Below are 23678 nucleotides of genomic sequence, written 5' to 3' on the forward strand. Positions count from 1 at the left end.
TAGACGCAATGGTTTCCAGGCTCTAAAGCATTATCCTTTTCACCTACCGTCACCATATCATACATATGGACTACCCATGGGATGAAGATGTTCCCTATCGATTTTGGGGTCAAAAGGTCAAAGGTCAAGCGCACTGGACATCGAAGTAGCAATATGGTTTCCGGGCTTTAAAGTGTTATCCTTTCCACCTACAGTCACCATATCATACATATGGACTACCCATGGGATGAAGATGTTCCCTATTGATTTTGGGGTCAAAAGGTCAAAGGTCAAGCGCACTGGACATCGAAGTAGCAATATGGTTTCCGGGCTCTAAAGTGTTATCCTTTCCACCTACAGTCACCATATCATACATATGGACTACCCATGGGATGAAGATGTTCCCTATTGATTTTGGGGTCAAAAGGTCAAAGGTCAAGCGCACTGGACATCGAAGTAGTAATATGGTTTCCGGGCTCTAAAGCGTTATCCTTTCCACCTACAGTCACCGTATCATACATATGGACTACCCATGGGATGAAGATGTTCCCTATCGATTTTGGGGTCAAAAGGTCAAAGGTCACGCGCACTGGACATCGAAGTAGCAATATGGTTCGGTTTATCATGTCATTTGTTTTTACACTCAGAAAAGAGGTAGTTTATACCTATTACCAACACCCTTTGGGAGATTGGGGTAAGCGGGGGGTATTCTTAGTGAGTATTGCTCACAGTACCTCTTGTTTACCCAGAGTTATCGTTCCTGCTGCCCCTCTTATCAAATTTATTCCATGTGTAAATTTTTTTTTCACGGTTGATAAAATAAAAGTAAGAACTAGTTCATTAAATTTGAGGAAAACCCTTAAAAAAAGGGGGGGGGGGGTTCTACCATAAATTTTAGTTTTCAAAAGGGGAGTTCCATTCTCAAAATGTGTTATTTTTACCTCATTAAGCAACATTTTGTAACGATAGGCAGAGGTACAACCTATAAAACCTCCACACCTCCCTCTGAATCTACCAATGTATTTATGCTATCTATTTACATGTACAGATATGTATAGATCTTGTGTAATCAAACACACACAGACACACATAAAAAAAGAGCTGCATCTAAATACAATACTTCTTGTGTCACAGAGAGGCGTGAAATCTTCTTAAAACTGATGAATTGACATACATTTTTTGCAACTGAAGTCAATAGCTTATTTCATTTAGATATCATTATCGTTTTTCAAGAATTTTGAAAAATGAGTAAGTGTTGATAGAGGTATTAGTGAGTATGCGAACGGTAACTTTGGGTAGACTATAGCATTTCACTGAATAATTTATGCCTATCAGGGGTGTAGGACAAGGGGACGGGGTACGTGCCCCCTCACTTTTGGAAGATGGGGGGGGGGGGGTACAAGTGGGTTTGTGCCCCCCCTCCCTCACTTTTTTAAACACAAAATAAAGGTAGTACTCTACATCGTCATAATGGCTGACTTCCTTTAAAAACATGGATGAAAAAATTGATATCAGCAATATTTGACTTCTCCTTTTCCATTCAGATACCTACCGGTAGGCGAGTAGCTCAGTAGGTTAGAATAACGGCTGCTGACCTGTAGGTAGCAGGTTCGAGTCCAGCAGGGGTTTTAATTTTTTTCCAGATTACCTTCCACTAAAACTGTATTTTTTGACAAAATAAAGTAAATTTGAAAAATTTTCAACATCAAAATATTGTTGTACATATCCTCCACTTTTCATCTACATCAAATTTCTCTGGTGTAACATACCTCCTTAACATAGATTGGTCAAATGAGAATATACCACGGTTAAAAAAATACTCAATTCTAATATGCAGGTTCTCAGCACTCAAAGCATTATTTCTTGCATGTACATAACCTATTGTCTCCCTACTACATTTTTTTGACAGAGTTACGTTTTAAACCGTCATAAAATTGTAAGTTACAAGAAAAATGTTCTCACGGTGAAAATATTTATATCTCATTTATATTAGAAGGGGATCCCCCATTGCAATGTTCAAAAGTGCAGTATGTTGTACACAGTACAGGGGAGATGGGGAAGGTACAGCCAGGGCACACGTCCTCACACTTTTCAAATTGGGAAGAAGTATAGTTGTGCCCCCCCCCCTTAAGTAATTATAGGTTATAGACTTTGTATGGGAAATATGACGACTGAGTTTTTTGGCGCGTAGACGGACCGAGCTTGCGAGGTCCGTTCACGACAAAAAACGAGGTCGTCATATTTCCCATACAAAGTCTATAATCTTTTTTATTATATATATACTTTCAATTTCATTTAGAAACTAACAATAATTTTATTTTTAACAATAATTTTATCGGTTTAACTGAGTAAAAGATGAAAACACGAAAAATTTGAAAATTAACGGCGTAGAAAATTGCGGGCCGCAATGTTTCCGGGCATATATCGTGTGATAGATGCCCGCAAACTTTTAAAGAAAAAGAAATTGAAAGTATATAATAAGGCTTGTTATGGTCCTTAGTGTAGAATAAACCAATGCATGTTTACAAATGTAACTATAGAGCCCCCTTCCACGCCTGAACCCATATTCCCTTTATGGCAAGACGATTGCATGTATCTCGATATAACTATGCATGTATTTACTCGTAATAACGAATATAACTCGTTGTGACTAGACACTTATTTGGTACGAGTCACTATTTTGTTAAAACAAGTAAATTCTTATTTTTGAAACATAATTACAATTCCTAATATGTTTTAATCTGGTTACGTTTCATATGAATGATAGATTTACTTATAATATGACAATGTTGGACTGCCTCCCTTAGGCATTACCAGAGAAATAATCCTTAATAAAATTTACAAGGGGGTCATTATTCTACGGGGGTCATTTTTCTAAACGTGAAATGGACTGATTTTTTGAAAAAGACATTTTTTCTACGGGCAAAATGGGTCATTATTCTACGTCGAATAATGACCGGGGGTCACTTTTCGACGTTGAAAAATGACCCCTGGTCATTATTCTATGGGAGTCAAAATTTGCCTCTCAACGGTGTCAAGCGATAGATCGTGCCTCGTGAAGTACGCCGGCGTCAAGCGATAGATCGTGCCTCGTGAAGTACGCCGGCGTCAAGCGATAGATCGTGCCTCGTGAAGTACGCCGGCGTCAAGTGTCGCAGTTCATACCCTCATGTATTTCCAAAAATGAAATTTATTAACTATTTACATTTTCAATGTTTTCTCTTTGATATTCTTACAAATTGCAGTAATAGATATTTCCTGATGAACGTACGCAGATCTTATAGAATGCACGTATAAATATTGATATAGTACGTCAATTCTAAAGGCTGAGAAATAGAAATAAAAATACAACGTATATAAATATAAGAAATGAATTTCATTTGTGAAAACACAGAAGGGTATCAACTGAGACGTTTCATGAAGTACCCCGGGGCGGAATGTTGTAATTCATACCCTCATGTATTTTCAAAATGAAATATATTTCTTAAGCTAATATTCTAAACCTTTGAACTCGGTAATAACCAATAAAATACCGTCTGTCCAGAGAATCTATTGCGTCTGGGTATATACGATATACAAAGTATACACGAAACATAAAATTTTTACAAAGTTGTTGTAAAACCCAGGGGTAAATGGAACGTACGTGTACCCTTTGGCCAGTAGGGGCGGTGTCATGAACAAATCAAAGTCTACACGATATTGTGATACCTTTATTTTAGTTTCATCACAAGAGGCTCACAGACCGTTTAAAATGATATCACTCAGTTACTTAAAGATATATAACTTAAACAATAAACATGCGCTGTTGTAGTCCCCCCCCCCCCCCCCAACACACACACATTTTCCAGGCCAGAAACCTCTTCCCCAGGGGATAATATGGAATTTAAAACTTTGTAGACACATTTGTAGTTTCCTTGCATTTACAGTAGTTAAAATCATTTTCGGCGAAATAAAAGAAAAACAAACAACCGTCACTCATTTTCACACCTCCCTGCCCTCTTGCCCAGGAGACTATGAAATTTAAAACTTGGAGACAGCTATATACACCCTCTAGATGTGTATTTAGTTTACATTCAATGTCAGCAACACAAAAGAAGAGATCCCATGACACCCTACCCAACTTGACCCCGACCTCTTGCCCCCCGAGACAATGTATTTGTTAACAGCTTTATCCTGCCTTGCTGGTAAATTCAATATTCATTCAACATTAGAAGAATTTATCGAAAATATTGGTCCCACACTAAGGCCTAAATTTTTGCAACTGTGTTTTAAAAAAAAAAAACCCAACATGCTTTCAGTTTACATTCAATATTATATAACATAAAGTAAATATAATCCTACATGACAAATTTGGTCCCGCCCTGGGTTCTGAACCCTTGCCCCGGGAGTCAAGAAATTTACAATTTTGGCAGAGTTGATCTTTTTCAATATGCATTCAGTTTTTGTAAGCATTACAGACATTAACACAATTTATCCATTCCCCCACCCTACAAACTAAATCCCCATCTCCCAAAGGTCATGAAATATATACAATTAAAATGTAGAGGGCTTAAATCATGCTCTTCAAAACTATGCACTCCACTGGTGGACCTAGAATAATAAATTTTGGTAATTTTTGTCCAGCCTCTATGGCCCCTGAAGTGCAGAAGTCGTGAAATTTAGGTTCCTCTTACCATGGGGAGGCTTTATACCCAATAGTTAAATAACCAGTAGTCACCAGGAAGAGATGAATATTGAGCAGTTGTAAAGATAAGGCGCACGACGACGGGCGGGAACCTATTACAATTAAAGTACTCGTGGGAGTTGAACATTGTGGAAATTCAGTTAGAAAAGATAGTACTGGAAGGGAAGGGGGGATAAATGACTGAATACTATCATGATTTTAGATACAAATCAACTGTTGTTGTTTTTCAAAGCGTTACAACAGCAAACATGGATAATGGAAGGCCCATGGGCCACAACGCTCCTCGAGTAACTGAAGTCGTGTTGTTGTTTTCTAGAATTTCACCCCTTTATATTCTCATGAAAAATGTGACCACATATTATGGCCCAAACATTCAAATCAATATGGTTATCAATGCCTTGCAGTTATGAAGAAGTTTTTCCCCTGTATATATACATTCAAGTTTAATCCTAGTTATAGCTAATTCTAAGGATTCATTACTTGAAAAGGTAGTCCAATATGCTAAACTATCACCTGAGTATACTACAGTCCTGTAGAGGATCAGTGGAATGGTAAATAATTGTATAATAACTCAAATTAAATGAAATGCAAAAAAATTAAAAATTGTCGGGCATCGGAAATGCACAAGCCGAGTTGCGCAAGGAATGGGCATAGAGGGAACCGGCAGAAAAGTTTTCAAGAATTATCAAGCAGGGAGCAAAATTTTGCGTACATAAATTTCAGCCGACTTAAATCCTTTGTGACCTTGACCTTTAACCCTTGACCAACATCAATAGGCTTCTTTGTCTCATCAAGGGCGATAATCCATCTAAGTTTAATTGAGATCCTATAATTTGTTAAAAAATTATAGTGCAGAAAACAAAATTTTCTCCAAATTTCAGTCTATTTATAGCCACTGTGACTTTGACCTTGTGACCCCGGAATCGATAGGCTTCTTGTCTTACTTAATCGATCTAAGTTTGATTGAGATCCTATAATTCGTTCAAGAGCTATGGTGCGGAAAACAAAATTTTCTCCAAATTTCAGTCTATTTATAGCCAGTGACCTTGACCTTTGACCTAGTGACCCCAGAATCGATAGGCTTCCTCATCTTACTGAGGGTGACAATCCATCTAAGTTTGAATGAGATCCTATAATTTGCTCAAGAGCTATGGTGCGGAAATGAAATGTTGATGCGTGCCCGCCTGCCCGCCCAAAGGCACTTCATCAGATCATAAGCCGAGTTCGACTTCATCGCAACTCCGCTAAAAATGAAACACTAGTCAAATAATGTTATTTATTGCCAAGGTATTTGGGATATTATACTGTGGCTCAAACAGGGGGTGAATGAACCTGACAGTATGGAAAGCATATAGTGGAATCAGACTTGTGATGCTGGAAATCTATAGTGATTAATAAACTATACATGTACAAGATCCATAACTATTTTTTTTCTTCAGTTTGTGAGGGAGAATCCCCATGTCTCTTTCATCTGTAGACAAATAAACAATGTGTTTTGACCAGAGCAATTTCCAATCCTTTTTGCAGCATAAATTCAACATTGTGGCAACTGGGTTAAACTTTGATAGTGAAGTAATACATGGCAGCACCTTATCCCATGCTCTTAAAATTTCTGTTTGACACACACTCATGACATCCACTCAAACATTACAGAGTGCAGCAAATACCCATTGTAATAGGGGATTCAAATGGATAACTGGTACAAAATATGGTACATACTATTCAAAAAGGATAATGAATTTGACATTGATGTCTTGGAAAAGGAAATTCTGACATCGGGGCTCTAAGCGTTTTCAAACATTGTCATTTGATAAAAGTGTTCTACATTTTTAAAAATAGAGATTAATATGCCTTTACATACATAGGTGAGAAAGTTTCCATTATTCCTAGCCGAGACATACCATGTATGCGCAAAAAATTCATAAACAAATATCACACTACTCACGTAGAAAATGTGGACCTTACTGTCATCAAGTGCAGCGAAACACGCCATTTCGAGATTATAGTCGACGAAAGCTCGGTAACAGTAATGAATAAGGTACACTCATTTTGTATCTATTTTGTGACTTTCTTTATTAAAAGGAACAGTTCTCTAATGTGTAACGTGCAATTACTACGTAATTCAATAACTTGAAGCATGAAGCAGTTTCACTTTGCCACCGGATATAAGAAATTTTATTTCGTATTCCGATCCCAATCGAAAGTTGTTGACTGGGAATGACGTGTTTTAATTCAATCTACATGTAACATCAAGCATTTTTTATATCACATTTAAAATAAACCAAATATATACACATACACAATGTTGTAGAGTTATTTCTTGTAAATTTTCTGAGGTTTCGCACCATATTCGATATTTCGCGCCACGGTGTCAATAGGGCTTGTGTGCAGTTGTCGTTCGTTTCCCTATCAATGTTTATAGGTGACGCTGCGCTACAAACGACAACTTTTATTTTTCTATGTCTATCAGTATCAATTTGATCGAAATGCATTTATTTACATGTCAATTATCAAAATTAGATTAATTCAGAAAAGTTACATGGATTATTTAATGGCGGATGTTTATAAAAGTTTATGTTGATTTACCTAGGAGTAAATCAGCTGACACAGAACCCCCGCTGACGACCACTATACAAATTACTGCGCAGAAAAGTGCGTGATGACCCAGGGAGATTGAACATAGTTCAACTCCCAATAACTCAGGTGACTTTAAAACAGACAAGATTTTTTTTTATTACCGAATACGAGGGAGATATATATGTACAGTCGTATATTAGTTCCAGGACGAAGCTTGTAACATCATTGTCTTTGTTAATCTAACACTAACTATTACAAATGGATTTTAAGCAAACTTGGCTTTAATTCCACATTTGCACATTCAATATCCCAGTCAATAGGGCGGATGAATATCAGTTACCTTACGTTACAGAATCCAGTTAATGTTTTACTAAGTCACTATCTTCACGAGGATACTAACTGCTATGAAGATACTAACTGCTATGAAGGAGGCACTTCAGACGTAGTGTGCTGCAACATGCGAGAAAAGTGGATTGTCAAAAATTCCAAAGAACTTCTAGCAAATCTGAAATCACAAAACTTTTCCAAAATCATCAGTATGAAAACGTATGAATTCTCCACACTTTTAAAAACCACCATTTCTCACGATGAATTAAAGACTATGGCTTTTTGACGTCATAGATACATGTAGCTGCTTCTCCAGTAAAAATGGTATAATGAATTATTCATATTTAAACACTACTTGGATTCTATGCTCAATAATTCTGAAGTTGATATTAAAAAGGTGCTGGATAGTTCCTCATTGACAATATCTCTGTAGTCTTTAATGATCAGTTCTTTCAGACTATTGTCTGTTGGAATTCCCTTGGGCACAAATTGTGCTCCGTTATTAGCTGACCTGTTTTGTGTATTTTTACATTGTATGAGGTAGAATCTTCTGTATGAAAAGAAAAATCTCTTGCTATGGCCTTCAAATCGCAATCGACATTTAGATACATCAACAACGTTTTATTTGTTAACAATACTTACTTTCATTCATATTCAATATACCCCAGTGAACTCAAACTAGAAGACATCACAGTCTTTTGTATGGACATTTTGTTTTGAACAATTACATTAATGGCAAACTAAGAACTAAAGGGATAACTCCAGCTTTCCTATTATCAACTTCCCATATTTATGTAGCAATGTTCTATTCTCACCTACATAATATGGTTTATATGTCTCTCAGCTGATTTAATACACAAGAGCATGATCTGTGTATGATCAATTGTCAAATCGAGGGAGGCTACTGGCATATAAGTTGATGTTACAGGGGTTTCAACAGTCTGGTTTAAAGTCAGCATTTTGCATAATCTATGGTCATTATTATTAATGATGTAATTAGCAAATACACTCTGCTCTTCCTGTCATAAGGTTAAATGGTATAGGTATCTGACGTGTCACATACCAATTGTTAGGCCATTCTTTGTGTCCAGAATTTTAGTACATATAATCGTTTTACTTGATCATGATATAGGCCCCATGGCAGGTGTGATGGTCAACAAGGGATGCTTACTCCTTCTCGGCACTTGGTCCCACCTTTGGTATGTTATGGGGTCCATATTTGCCCGCCTCTCAATTTTGTATTTTTTGTAAGATTTATGAGCTTGATCACTGTTACCTTCACTTTTTCACTACATTTAATTTTTGAAAAATTATTTGTCTGTATTGAAGAAATGCTTTGGGAGTATATTGGAAGAAAAAAGATGGTCCAAGAATTTTTTCAGTTCCTTTAAATGAATGTTCTGATCCGCATTCTTATCACTATGATGTGTACATAATTTCCTAATCACTTCATGGCTCTGTCAAATGATCCGCATTTAGAAGGGATTGTTGCGAGTCTTTCAGATGAGGACTCAATAACAAGAGGCTCATGAGCGACAGTGCTCACCTGAGTCACATTGACCCCCGTTTATTTTTTGTTTAAAGTCACCCTCTTCATTTCCACAAAAATTGTGACCTCCCTCCACCCATTAAGTCCCACAGGGTCATGACTTTACTGAACCTTACACCATAGGGATGCATCAATATTACTAGCATGGTCTTACTGTTACAGGGTCATGACTTTACTGAACCTTACACCACAGGGATGCATCAATATTACTAACATGGCCTTACTGTTACGAAGATTTAGTGTCTGTATGCATGTATTATGTAATTATTATCCATGATTTTAGCCAAAAACCCTAGAAACCATAATTTGAAGGGGAAAAAAACTTGATTTGGAATCAAATTCGGACTGTTTCAACATCAATGGTTACTGTGGCCCTGTGATTCTTGAATTTTTTAATTTCACACACATAAATATATATACTCATTGACATGTAAAGCTTCAGCCCCACCCTAGCCTCAGGGGGGCTATGATTTGACCAGCTATGAATATGAACTTCATTGGAATGATTGCATATTTTAAAATATGACTAACTACAGCCAAATTTTAAAAGTTTATCTAAAAACACTTATTGGCATGTACTAAAATTTTATCCCTGTTGTTGCCCCAACCTTCGGGGATCATGATTTAATCATCTTATATTTACACTATAATGTGATTAAATACTAATAAATACTACTAATCAGGGCTGTTTTTGAGATTTGTTTTCTATATTCCATTTTTAAATCTTTGATCCCTATTGTAGCCTCCCTACTTCAAATGGTCATGACTTGGAACAAGATTTATTTACTCTACCTCTTGCATTTCAACATATCTAATAATAACCCTGCTGTTCTCCAGAAAGGCTTTTTAAAAAGATTTTCCCTATATTCATCATATAAAACTTTACTCCCGTGCTGTTGCCACACCTTACCCCAGGGGGTCATGATTTGATCAAAAGTGAGTCTTCATTTTGTTAGGATGCTTCCACATACATGCAAGTCTCATCTTTTCTGGCCTTTTGGTTTAAATGAACCACCCTATTTTTGTCTTTTCTTGATTATCTCCCCTTGGAATGGGAGATAGTTCATTTGAACAAACTTAATTCCCCTTCATCCAAGGATACTTTGTGCCAAGTTTGGTTGAAATTGGCCCAGTGGTTCTGAAGATTTACGATGCTGATGGGACAACATACCACAAATATTGATCAGAAAAGCTCCCTTGTGCCTTTGGCTCAGGTGAGCTAACAAAAATGTCCTACTTCCAACATCTTCACAAGCCAAGTGTACGATTCGCTTACTCTCATCTCCCAAATGTATGATGAGAGAAAGCTAATCGGACACTTGGCTTGTGAAGATGTACTTCCAATAGCATCTGAATCTGAACTAGGGATGTAGAACAACTATGCTTATAAAGTTAACAAGGTTGTAGCCATGTCCCCCACCGCCACAAAAACAATTACAGCACATAAGTCCCAGACTCCTGTAACATTTGTAGAATCAAAATCGCAGTGCAATAGGATCAACTACATATTGTGACTAAGAATCCTGTAATAGGATCAACTACATATTGTGACTAAGAATCCTGTAATAGGATCAACTACATATTGTGACTAAGAATCCTGCGAAATCTGAACAAAATCCATCCAGCGGTGTCCGAGGGGTAGCGTCCACAAAGTGTTCCTATTGTGTAGCAGGCACAAATTAACAAAGTCCCATAACTCCTGTGAGATTTGTCGAATCCAATCGGTTGAGCAAAATGATCAACTACATATACTATAGGGTGACTAACAATGCTACAAAATTTGAACAAAATCCGTTGAGCGGTTTCTGAGGAAAGTCAAGTGGCACTGACGGACAGACACCAGTATTTCTATGTCCCCTTCTGCGTTGTGGCGGGGCACAAAAGTCTGCAATTATCACCCTTTTTTACGGAAGTATGGTATATGAAACTTACTTCAGTATTCTAAGAGAATTTCATTATTTTACACCTGTTTCAAAAGCATACATTTCAAATTGTGTACTAGTCTGCTAAAGATCTTCATGAAAAGATAAAAAGCTTGAGAATGGAGTTTGATTTTTATTTGTAATTTCTACAGACTGGTTACATAAAACATTGGAATTAATGGAGAACACTGAGCGTGACAATACAAACAGAGCTGTCACACACGCACCGATTCTCGCGTAGAACGCTGACTATATTATGCAAATTCACGACTAAAAAAATAATAATAAAAAATCAGGATTTCTTGACCATTTACAGGGTATTCAATAAGAGTATCAATGTCTAATTTCATGGGATAAAAAATAATGGTGTTCACATGCAAAAAAAGAAAAAAGAAAAGCAAAATAAGAAAGAAAGAAAACTTTTTTTCAAAAAGTGCAAGAAATACAAAAAAAAAAAAAAAAAATGTCTCTTGAATCCAATGGAAACTATAATTGTGAAAACTTGGAATGTACAGAGAAAACAATTTGTCTGATGATTTGAATTAGGAAATATCTGTTGCAATGTTTGACATAAAACCAGTGGCAAACTCATTAAAATGACTTCATAAAAAGCATATATTAAAATAAACATATATCATGAAATGTTGCCCTGTAGACAGGCAATACAACACAATGATTGAAATTTTCAAGACTTACAATTGCAGGCATGATTTGTACATCTCTTGACTAGATTAACTCCCTTTGTTTATTTCACAATAAACTATATTATACATTATGAATAAATCTACAATAACACATGCAATTTAAAACTAAGGATATATTCCTTATGAAGTAAATAGTGACATAAATATTTACATCTCATGCAACATTACATTAATACAACACATAAAACATACATCTAATGGCATGTATTGCATCATTTATATATATATATATATATACACAATATATATATATTCAATACACACAAGAAATTCTAATTGGATTTTTACTGGAATTTGTAAAATTCCGTTGCTAGCATATGCAGATACAAAAGTAAATGTTGCTTTGTGTTTAGATTGAGGAACCTCTACATGTTGCTAATAAACACATGTATTTAAACAGAATCTCATTAACAGACAATACTAACAAAGCTAGAAAACTGACTATTTGTATGGCAAGTTAATACTGATTTGTGGTGGGGGTTTTCATGTTTAAACCAATCATCATCTCAACATCACATTCACTTTCCACAATCGACCACTCACATCGCACGATACATGTATATAAAAATACTACACAGGACAAGGGAGACTACTTGCTATGTACATAATTTTGATTACTAGCTCAGCAGCTAAATGGTGAGATAAAACATGTGTGCTATACAGATAAAAAAATCAGCAGGTTAATCTACAATACTGAGGGGGCGTTGGCATCAACGGTATAGGGACTGAGTTTGGCACTTAGGGATTAAGAAGGAGTATCATCAACTGGGGGTTGTACACATGGGGAGGGGGTATTTTTGGTCATCTATTCATTGGTATTCGTGTACGCTTATTAGAAAAAAGACATATGAGTATTTTCTTTATGGCATCTTTCTTTTAAATTTCTAAATTTATGACATAACCAGATTGCGGGGGAAAAAAAAAAAAAAGATTCCCCCGCAAGTGGATTACTGGGAGAAAAGGCCTGACTAGATCTAATCATGCACCCTTCATTTAAATTACTCAGCGAATGACTAGAGCTAAATCTTCATTTAAATTACGAAGCAAATGACTAGAGCAAAACCTTATTACATTACAGTAGGGCAAGACTAGGTTTATATAGTGAAGATAATCTGCGAAATAAAGTGCACAATCAAAAGACTAGATTCAAATACAGACTACACCAAGTGAATATAATTTGTGAAGTGCACAATATAATGACTAGATTTAAATACAGAGTACATCAAGTGAGTATAATTTGTGTAAAGTGCACGATAAAAAGACTAGATTTAAATATCGACTACACCAAGTGAATATAATCTGCGTAGTGAAGTGCACGATATAATACTGGCACAAGGAAGACACAGGAAGTTTATAATACTGTAATGGCAAGACGTCGGCATGCTGGGGTTAGAGAGCTAAGCCAATCTCTCTCACACACTCCATCTACAGACCTACACACAATCACTCTTAACATTACTCAAACACCCCATCATTCAATCAAACGTTTTCTAAATTCTAAATCATAAAAATCAAAAACACTGCATTCTTCCTTGACTCAATTAGCACATAAACCAATGTACAACACAATTTTTCATAAAAATTCAAATTAAACCGATTTTCTTGCCAAAATTTGAATTTATTAATAAGATTTTTTTTAGAACCAAGAAAGAATGACAATATACTGACTCCATCTCCCAGGTTTAAAGTTTCACAAAATCAACTACAATTATATACATCATACTAATTAACAGTATTAATTAAGACTGAGGTGGCGATATATAACAAGTGCAATGACTATAGGTACTACATTATCGGGACTAGTACTACTACTACTACTATTAAAGGGACTGGTACTGTACAATCTATTGCTTATTCCCGCCTTCTACCAACCACTTACAAACACACATAATTTTCATTTCATTAAGACAAGGACTTTTTCAAAAAAAATATAAAAATGTTGCAGTCATTTCCTAATAGAAATTTAAAACCTGCTATATAGCAAAGATAAAACACAGGTAAACTAAAGGGAAAGTAAAACTAAATTTGTCTGTAAAGGGAAACTAAAGGGAAAGTAAAACTAAATTTGTCTGTAAAGGGAAACTAAAGGGAAAGTAAAACTAAATTTGTCTGTAAAGGTAGGAACGAAAACGACACCAAACGAAGGGACTAGGTCATTTTGGCAGCGGAGAATTCACGACACATCTAGGTCAAGGAGACCTAAATAAATTGAATTTGGCACAAAATGCAGGATGAAAACTTTGGCACATGATAAAATTAAAAGAGCACTGCTTTCCACTATGCGGTTTTCTTAAGACATTAAGGTTTTCAAAGATTTTTCTGGATAAATTTTCATACTGATCTATCGGATTTCATTTGCCTGATTTGGGGCTACCAAGGTTAAATAAAACAATCAATGAAAGGGATCAGATTATAGATAACTAGAAATATAATAAAAATGGCATCTCTCTACATAAAATCGAATACACTCTATGGATTGCACTGTACTCTCACACTTCATGCACGCTGATGATGATTGGTTTAACATAACATCAATACTTTCCTGGTAGTACACACACAGAGCAAATACTGGTATTCAATTGTATGGGAAGCTCCTGTTAAAATCAGCACAGTATAAAAGTAACAATCCACCTAATCTACAGAGATTCGACGACTGGCCAGAAACTACTGTCAATCGCTTTTAATTCGGGAGAACTCAATTTTCATTCGTGAGAACTCATTTTTCATTCACGAGAACTCAATTTTCATTCACGAGAACTCAATTTTCGCCTAAACTTGGGAGGTTTTCTTGGCCCAAAAAGAAAAAATAATTTTCCAACATAATCATACTTGGTGTTAAACAAATTGAATCTTTACGAAAATTATGACCACCAATAAATTGTACCGCGTTAAGGTAAGATCGCAAACAAAGTCTCACAAACATAGAGTCTTACGAGATCCAAGCGACTAACAGTGTACAACAATTTGATTGTAGCCTTAACATCAACTAGTCTCAGCAGTGGAGGAAAATAAATCAAATCAATCCCAATACACTGTGTTACTGCTGCAGAAAAAAGAGGATTTCAGTTAAACATCATCCAATTTAAAAATACAATCGAACTAAGTAAATGTAATAATGGATCAGTAAATTGACTACCAGCCTCTTGGTAGAGATCGTATTGTTTGTGTATTCTGGAAGCACTAATTCTCCTTTAATATGAGCATCAACAAGTTGAGTATTTTCTACAGAAATATGTCATAAAATATATTAACTCAATAAATAAATTAAAACAGTTTGATTGCCTTTAAATAAACATGAACAGAGAAGGTCCTGAAAAACTAGTGACTTTCTGATGTATAATATCAGAAGTCAGTTGTTCTAACTCTTATGACAGAAACTGATAATTCAAAACTAATCCTAATACACGAATTACACAGAGCATCAAATCTGGGGACATTCACAACACGTGGGGGACTAGCCAGCTAACACAACATTAACCACATGAGTATTGCTATCAGGTCATCTGATTGGTGGACTAGACATCGTCACCATGGAAACATATTTCAAATTTCAAAGAATTCTCCTCACATGCAAACCTCAGATATATACACATTACTCAATCTTTTGGTCCCCTCTATTTCTTTCTCGAGAAAAAGTCTTGTATGAAAAATAAACTCATTATAAAACATGATCACGACAAGATATACATACACCATTTATAAATGTCATGGAGTAGAAAGATTGCAGGAACAACACACACGCACTGTTGTAGTGTTATAATGCTCAGGTTAAAAGCCTTGAAATTTCCTCATTTGATATTACATCAAACTTTGAATGTTTATAGTTAACAATGCAATCTAAAAATACCAACATTATGCAATGTCAAATCATGTGAATATTGGATAAATGTACGAAAATTTATATGATTGAAATTCTCAGCTTGATGTGCTTGATTGTGATGATGGATGATGATACAGGAATGTTCCCCAGCTCCACATCATTGGAATGCCGAGAGCCAATAAAACCCGGAATGGAGACTTAAACACAACAAAGCTATAAAACATCCAGTCTGGACAAATTCTGCAGTGCATAAATATTCTGTCTTAATTCTAAATCCTTAACAAATCCAGATAACATGTAGGAGGACAAAACTCTTGTTTTCAATCAATAACATAGTAACATGGGACTTTCTTAAACATAGACAGCAATCTAAGGGAGACAACTCCCATAAATCTATGATAACATGGCAGAAGCAATCAGCTCCTGAGGAGAGAGCTTTTCACCTATTCAGGAAGAAAAGGTCGAGTCTTCTCAGTACCCAGTCCATGAAATAGTACAGTGGCAGATTGCAGTACTTGTAGATTACAGTGAAGGACTAAGACGAGGAGAATCCATCCTCTCGTAGTGGCTTGCAGTACTTGTAGCGGTGGTTCATGTGCTGACTGTAGGAGCCCGAGTGGCTGAATCGCTTGCCACACTTCTTACACTCGAAGGGTTTTTCGCCGGAGTGGAGTCGACGATGCTCTGTCAAATGGTGCTTGTGTTTGAAGGCCTTGCCGCAAATTTCACAAGTAAATGGACGAGCACCTGTAAAGAGAAATCCGAAATGCCATGCTACTCAAAAAAGAACTATTCAAGAGTATCATCATCCACGAAATCGTGCAAAGCGTTATCGCACTGTGGTACAATACACATTACATATCTAACAGCCCTCGTACATGTAAATGCTGTGATTATTTTACTTACATGTAAATGCTGGTTATTTTTACTTACATGTAAATGCTGTGATTATTTTACTTACATGTAAATGCTGTGGTTATTTAACTTACATGTAGATGTTGCAGATATATTACTTACATGCAATTATTTCACTTACACATGGAGGAGGGATTATTTTTATTATTGATCTCATTTCATGGATATATGACTCGGCAAAACAAGACTGACACTGTACTGTTCACATACAATTACTGTCGTCACGAGCACAACTAGACACTGTACTGTTCACATACAACTACTGTCGTCACGACTAGACACTGTACTATTCACATACAATTACTGTCGTCACGAGCACGACTAGACACTGTACTGTTCACATACAATTACTGTCGTTACGAGTCCGACTTACCCGAGTGTTCGTATTTATGCCTGGGTAGGGAGCTCTGCTTTGAGAAGACCTTCGCACACTGGTCACATACAATTATTGTCGTTACGAGTCCGACTTACCCGAGTGTTCGTATTTATGCCTGGCTAGGGAGCTCTGCTTTGAGAAGACCTTCACACACTGGTCACATACAATTACTGTCGTTACGAGTCCGACTTACCCGAGTGTTCGTATTTATGCCGGGCTAGGGAGCTCTGCTTTGAGAAGACCTTCGCACACTGGTCACATACAATTACTATCGTTATGAGTCCGACTTACCCGAGTGTTCGTATTTATGCCTGGCTAGGGAGCTCTGCTCGGAGAAGACCTTCGCACACTGGTCACATACAATTTCTATCGTTACGAGTCCGACTTACCCGAGTGTTCGTATTTATGCCTGGCTAGGGAGCTCTGCTTGGAGAAGACCTTCGCACACTGGTCACATGCATACATTCCCTCCTCAGCATCAATTTTGTGTCCCTTCCAGCTGCGCCGCTTCTTCCTCAGTGGATGATCCTCATCCAGCAGTGAATCCTCCAGGTCCATTTGAACCTCTTCTGCTTCCATCTGTCAACAATCATCATCATCATCACCAACATCATCATCAATCTTTTCAAGACATTAAAAGAATACTCTGAAGATTAAGGATGTTCTGCTCATAACCAGCCAAAATTTTAACAACAGTTGTAATATTTTATCTATTACATAATGGCTGTCTATATTCTCAAAACGTTCACTCGAACATGATCAGTGTATTGGTAAAAAGATGGTTCTTTTATCATGCTATGTGGATATATCAAGCCGTTATTATATTTCAATTAGTAGTCTTTGAATAAAATGACATTAGTTCATAATAATCATTGAAAGTTAATAACCATGTTTTAATGCTGAAGAGCATCACATCAACACTTATCCCTTTGAAATCTGAACGCCTCAGGTTATATGTGATGTTCTTCATCAAACAAATGTGACGATAATTTTTTGGGAGAATTTAATTATTGATAAGGAAGATTACATTACAATTCATGAAAAAATGGGCAGGGTGTGTCACAAATGTTTAAGCAACATCTAAATGCCATCTCTTTTTCATGGAATTTTTCTTCTTAAGTACCCCACCACCTACACCTACTATATCAAAGGATCTTACCCCGCCCCCTATATCAAAGGATCTACCCCTGTCCCTTAAATCAATGAATCCAACTCTGCCTCCTATATCAAAGGATCCATCACCCGCCCCCTAAATTAAATGATCCATTCCCCACCCCCTACATCAAACGAACTATCCCCCGCCCCCTACATCAAAGGATCGAAGCTCATGAAGATGTTGCTTGACTGAAGAAGTGCAGCACTGAGATTCCACAAGAAAAGCAAATGAAAAACAGGAACTTTGATGAATATGAAGAGTGCAAAACAAGCACTGAGTTAATATCAGGGAGAGTGTCAACACATGCAATGTTAAGGAGGACAGAAAATAAATGTGCAATCTCATTTCCTCACCTCTTCAGTGTTAATTCTAACTACAGGGAAAAAGGTTAAAAACGTGTGATACAGACATAGCCGTGTACCTGCCGCCAGCTCTTCTTCCTCAACCGCTTGGACTTCAATGAGCTCTCCATCAGGGCCGCTCGCTGGGACAGGCTGACTTCTGCTAGTGTAGCAAGATTCAAGGTGGCGTCTGCCATGGCCCGGCGATACTGCTCAGTGTCACTACAACTGTCACTGGAACAGTTTGAATCCTCATCCTGACTCTCATCAATCACCAGACGACCAGACTTGTTGCCATTTTGCTCAAAGTAGAACTTGGAGTCCATAGGAGTAGCACTATTTTTGTTAATGTCCGTGAAACTTGGTTTTTGGACTGGTTCAGCAGATTTGGAACGATGCTCGAAGTGGTGGTGACTCATGCTAGCTTCCTGGTTAGCTAGTAAGTGTGCCTGTAGAAAGGGCTGGAACATGGAGGTGGGGGGATGTGGTAAGTAGTTCCCAAAGAAGTGTCGAGGAATCATGCCCTCCTGCTGTAAGTATTTGTAGATAGCTGAACTCTGTAGTCTGCCCTCTTTCTTAGGAGTCTCCGCAGTACTGTCCAGCTTTCCGCTGAAGTTCAGGGATAAAGGTTTGTGAGGAGTACTGGAGGAGCTGTTGGAGGAACTAGGACTGCCCATATGTGCCGGTGTGGGGGTCCGGCTGTGGACACTGAGATCTAATGGCTGTTCCTCTGACCTGCTTGTAGATGGTAGGTCTAGCTTTTTCCCATGCGCACGAGTTGTGTTGGGAACAACTGGGATGTAGCTGGACTGGGAGGAAGTCGGATCCTTCCACACAGAACCATCGTGGTGCTTGAAGCGAGCCATGGATGGAACATATGGCACATTCTTCCCTTGTCGTCTGTCTCTAGCCCGCATGTTCTGAAACCACACTTGTACCACTCTCTTCTCCTTTCCAATTTCCTTTCCAATACGGATCAGCTCAAACTTTCTTGGTCTTGGATTCTCCTTGTAATGGGACTTGAGCACTGACAGCTGCTCCTCACTGATGTGTGTCCTCATCCGGAATTTCTTGGAGTCACAGTCATCCTCGTGGTCCGTGTCTGGAGCGCTAAAGCTGCCATTGGGGGTTCCCCGGTCAGAGACTGAGCTACACGGAGAATTCCTGGAACTGTCACTGAAGGATGCCCTCTGTAGAAGTTCCTTATTAGCCTTGCATAGATACCTTTCATGTTGATGTTGATCTACTGCACTATTAAAGACCTCATTGCAGAAGTGACAGAGGATCTTCTCTTTTTCAGAGTCTTCTCTCTCCTCCATCTTCACGTCTGGTTTGATGGTCTCTGCCTGCGGTGTTTCCCTTTTCTCTGGTGGTCTGTCAGCTTCCATTGGTTCTTCTGTTGGTCTAGGTTTGGAATCAGTGCATATAGGCTCTAGTTTACACTCTACTGGTTCTTTCTTGATTGCAGTGTTGTCCTTGGACATAGATTTGTGCATGGAAATGAGCTGAGTGTTGGAATTGACATCCGGAGAGATCTGGGCTGTGTTGGCATGAGATGGATTGACACTGTGACATGTTAATGCTTCAGTCTTCGCTTGGAGAGAGATGATTGGATTGATGGGTGAGCTGTGACGAATCATGGAGTACGTGTAGGGGACAAAGGCTGGTGGGGGAGTGAAAAATGGCATGCTTCCTTTTGGATCGAAATGCAAGTATGGAACTCTTGGGAATGGTCCCTGGGCCATAGAGGTCAGCATGTGGACCGGTGGAGTGAAGGATCCCTTGGAGATGAGAGGTTTGGAATAAGTGACGGTGGGCTCCATATGGTTGACCCTGTCAGTGATGTGTGCCTTTGGTCCTGCCACCCAGCACTTTTTGGACGTCATGTGACTACTGTAGGATCCTGAGTGGCTGAATCTCTTATGGCAGTTGGGACATTCGAATGGCTTCTCTCCACTGTGGATGCGGATGTGCTCCTTCAGATGGTGCTTGAACTTAAATGCCTTTCCACATTCCGGACACTTGAACTTGCGAAGGTCTGTGCTTTCGTCGTGACTTATCATGTGCCGCTGTAGTCTGTAAACATTGGCGAAGGTCTTGTTGCAGACTTTACAAGACTGAGAGGTGGGAGAGTGAAGGGCCAGGTGTTTGTCCAGATGCGACTTCTGGTTGAAGGTTTCTTCACACTTGGGACACTGGAAGCGGACCGGTTTGTCTGGATGGGCAGACTTCATGTGTTCCTTCAGTACAGGGATTCTGGAGTACGGCTGGCTACAGTAGATACACTTCAACACCAAGTCTTCCTCCAAAACACTATCTAGATACAGAAACAGAGAGAGTGTAATGTTTGTGTTGTACGGCATTCAGTGACTAATATATGACATAAAATCAAAGAGTACACTAGCCAAAATTTTAGCTTGTGAAAAAGAAAACTTCTGCAGTAACTGACAGCTGGCGGTTCACTTACCATTGTCGAGGCTGTCCTCCCCCTCCTCCTCCACAGTCTCTTGTACATGACTGGCCTCCAGCTCCTGAGCCTCCAGGTCACTGACCGGCTCAGGGTATATAACTGCTGTGTCACTGCGGTTCAGGTACTCTTGAATCTTGTCCTCCTCCGTACTCCTGTTGGAATTAGTCACACATGACGGCTGTTTGTATGGCAACACCACTGATGTTACCTCCTGCTGCAAATTTAAAAGTTTGAAATTTTATTTTTTACAGGACAAAAATCTTCAGATTTTAAAATGTTGCAAAATGAAATAATTCAATTTATGCTTATGTTTTCTATTTGAAGGAATTTTTGTCTGTTGAAGTTATCTACCTTTTCTTGTGAGTTTTCCTTGTCGGAGTTTGGTGTCTTTGGGATAAGTCCAGTTTCTATCGGAGAATCATCATCACAATTTTCATCTGAAATCAAATAATAAGTTTTTAAAAATCTGAAATAAAACAATAAGTTTTTGCTTTAAGATAATCTAAATTTCAGTAGTAAGACTTTATTTCATTGGTCTTGCATTTTTTTTTTTAAGTTTCAACAAGACGCCTACAAGTCTTGATTTACGGTGTGATATAAATTACTTTTATATTCATAATAAAAAACCCAACATTTTTTAATACAATTATTGACCTCAATCAAAACATAGTAGGATTACAGCAACGTTTGTATCAAATTATGAGCCTCTGCTGAATGTCCCTAATACAAAATTTTGACCTTGAATAAATACTTTTTTGACCCAAGACCTCGACCATTTTAAAATCAACCTTCATCCCAGACTGTCTTTCCATAAATAAACTAAGTCAAGTATAAGCTTATGAACATTAAAGCAGAAAAAATTTATCCTTTTTCTTAATATTCAGAACTATAACTCAAATGACAAATCTACCCTTTATCTTAAGGATGTATGCTACACCAGAGAAATTTGTTTTGGATGAAAATTGAAAGATATGTACAACAATATTTTGAAATTGAAAACTTACAAATTTACTTTATTTAGTCAAAAAATGTAGTTTTAGTAGAAAGCAATCCGAATTTTTTTTTTAAAACCCTGCTGAACTTGAACCCCCTATCTACAGTTCAGTAGTCAATGTCCTAACCTACTGAGCTACTCAGCTATATAATGATTTTTGAAATGAATAGACAAATATTGCTGACATCTATATTTTCATCCATGTTTTAAAAGGAAGTCAGCCATTCTGATGATGTAAAGTACCTCCTTAATTCAAAACTGTACCTCCAATACTAAATTTACTCCCCAAATGTCATACTTTCTTTTCAAATTATCATAATCATTGATGTTATAAGCAATCATTACCTTTCTTCTGTAGACTGGCTTTGTCATGGGGACTGTTGTCATGGGTTTCAGCATTGTCATGGTTACCACTGTTTGTGGTGGTTACATCTGCTGTTTTCTGTTGCTTGATATCGCTCACTTCGTCCTCAACTAGAAATAGAAAGAAATTTTTGAATTACATTAATGTCTACAGAGTTCCTCCCCTTCACTTCTAGTGCTCTATTCGATGTTTATCTCCACATCTTTATTGATTCCTGGTCGTCACAGACCCCACTTCAACACCACACATCTGTTCTCTACATCTTATAATAACGGGCCACACAATGGCAGGAGAAGTTAATATCTTGCCATCAACCTAAATACTTTTTATATAAGACTCAGTAAGCTTGCCGAGATAAATCTTTTTTTTTAAAAATCACTCATGTTGTCGAATTTCTCAGCAGCATTTTTAACCATGTGGACTTCACCTAAGTATTTCTTGATAGTCAATGCAAGTTATGGTATATATCATAATACACTAAATTTCTTTGAGAATGGGAATTAAATAATATGTGTGGTGTTTAACTAAAAGCAATTGAATTTTTTATGGGTTTTTTTTCTTCTAAAAAAGATTTATTGTTTAATATCTTAATACTTCACCCCCCCCCCTTTTTAAAACTATTTTCTTTTGGAAAACATTCATCATTTAGTGTCTTAATCAATATTTCATTCATTTTTTTTTCTACTGAGAAACATTCATCATTTAGTGTCTTAATTCAATATAATCCCCAAACTCTGACTCAACCTAAGCTATATATATATATATATATATATATATATATATATATATATATATATATAATATAACACCCCCCCCCCCCCAAAAAAACCCCAGTATTATTATTATAAGAAATGTATACATGTACTATCAACAGTACACTTTTTTAAAAAAAAAATTTAATTTTTTTTTTAGCTTTTATAGTGTACAATAGTCTCTGGGTTTTTAGCCTGGCTTTATGACGAGGTGTAGTCATTAAATCATACTGGAGTTAAGGATGTCATCATAACTTCACCATCAGATTATATTACAGTTACATTTACACAACCTGCTGTACCACCATTAGGCTGATTACTACTGCAATAAAAATCAAATTAGGATTAAGCCTGAAATTACCCTGTCATTTTTTGCCCTAGGACAATTTAATGTAATTTGTGGTATAAAGTCCAAGCTATTATCAGTTATTTATTTTTTACATTTAATAAACAATCACTTTGGAATCTGCACCTGACTGGAGGTTTGGTTGTTGGGAAGATGAGCTCCCACACACGGCCCTACACCAGCATCTCTCAGTTTTATTCCCCTAACATGACCCTATCTGCCAACGATTCACCTGCATTTCTACTGAAACCTGATACTAGAACATCAGTTAAAATCACTGTGAACAATTACTAATACTGCTAACCATGGACCATTAATCTCTGATTATATCTCCTATTATTGTATCAAACTAGCCATTTCACAGGACAATAAAGAGAACAAATTGTTGATGATTTCACAGCC

At 37.2% G+C, this 23678-nt stretch overlaps 2 protein-coding genes across 7 annotated transcripts in view; both read right to left on the reverse strand.

Annotated features, from left to right (window-relative positions):
• The window catches only part of LOC125683283 (organic solute transporter subunit alpha-like), a 43191-nt gene extending 36418 nt beyond the window's left edge, over window positions 1-6773 (reverse strand). The window contains exon 1 of the mRNA XM_048924271.2: window positions 6609-6773. The gene's annotated coding sequence lies outside the window, so the exon portion shown is untranslated. The remainder of the gene's footprint in view (window positions 1-6608) is intronic.
• Window positions 6774-11158: 4385 nt separating this feature from the next.
• LOC125683281 (zinc finger E-box-binding homeobox 2-like) overlaps window positions 11159-23678 on the reverse strand; it is a 36685-nt gene continuing 24165 nt past the window's right edge. For 3 of the 6 annotated variants that reach the window (XM_056141573.1, XM_056141574.1, XM_056141575.1), the window contains 6 exons: window positions 22160-22288; window positions 21172-21257; window positions 20818-21034; window positions 18431-20667; window positions 17243-17432; window positions 11159-16309 (listed from right to left, as the gene is read on the reverse strand). In XM_056141573.1, the coding sequence (XP_055997548.1) occupies window positions 16098-16309; window positions 17243-17432; window positions 18431-20667; window positions 20818-21034; window positions 21172-21257; window positions 22160-22288 (3071 nt within the window). In that variant the 3' untranslated portion in view covers window positions 11159-16097. Of the gene's footprint in view, window positions 16310-17242; window positions 17433-18418; window positions 20668-20817; window positions 21035-21171; window positions 21258-22159; window positions 22289-23678 lie in introns of all 6 variants that reach the window. The other 3 variants (XM_048924263.2, XM_048924264.2, XM_048924266.2) reach the window with 1 other exon arrangement.

The sequence above is a fragment of the Ostrea edulis genome, chromosome 6, assembly GCF_947568905.1.
Source record: "Ostrea edulis chromosome 6, xbOstEdul1.1, whole genome shotgun sequence".
In the NCBI taxonomy this organism is placed as follows: domain Eukaryota; kingdom Metazoa; phylum Mollusca; class Bivalvia; order Ostreida; family Ostreidae; genus Ostrea; species Ostrea edulis.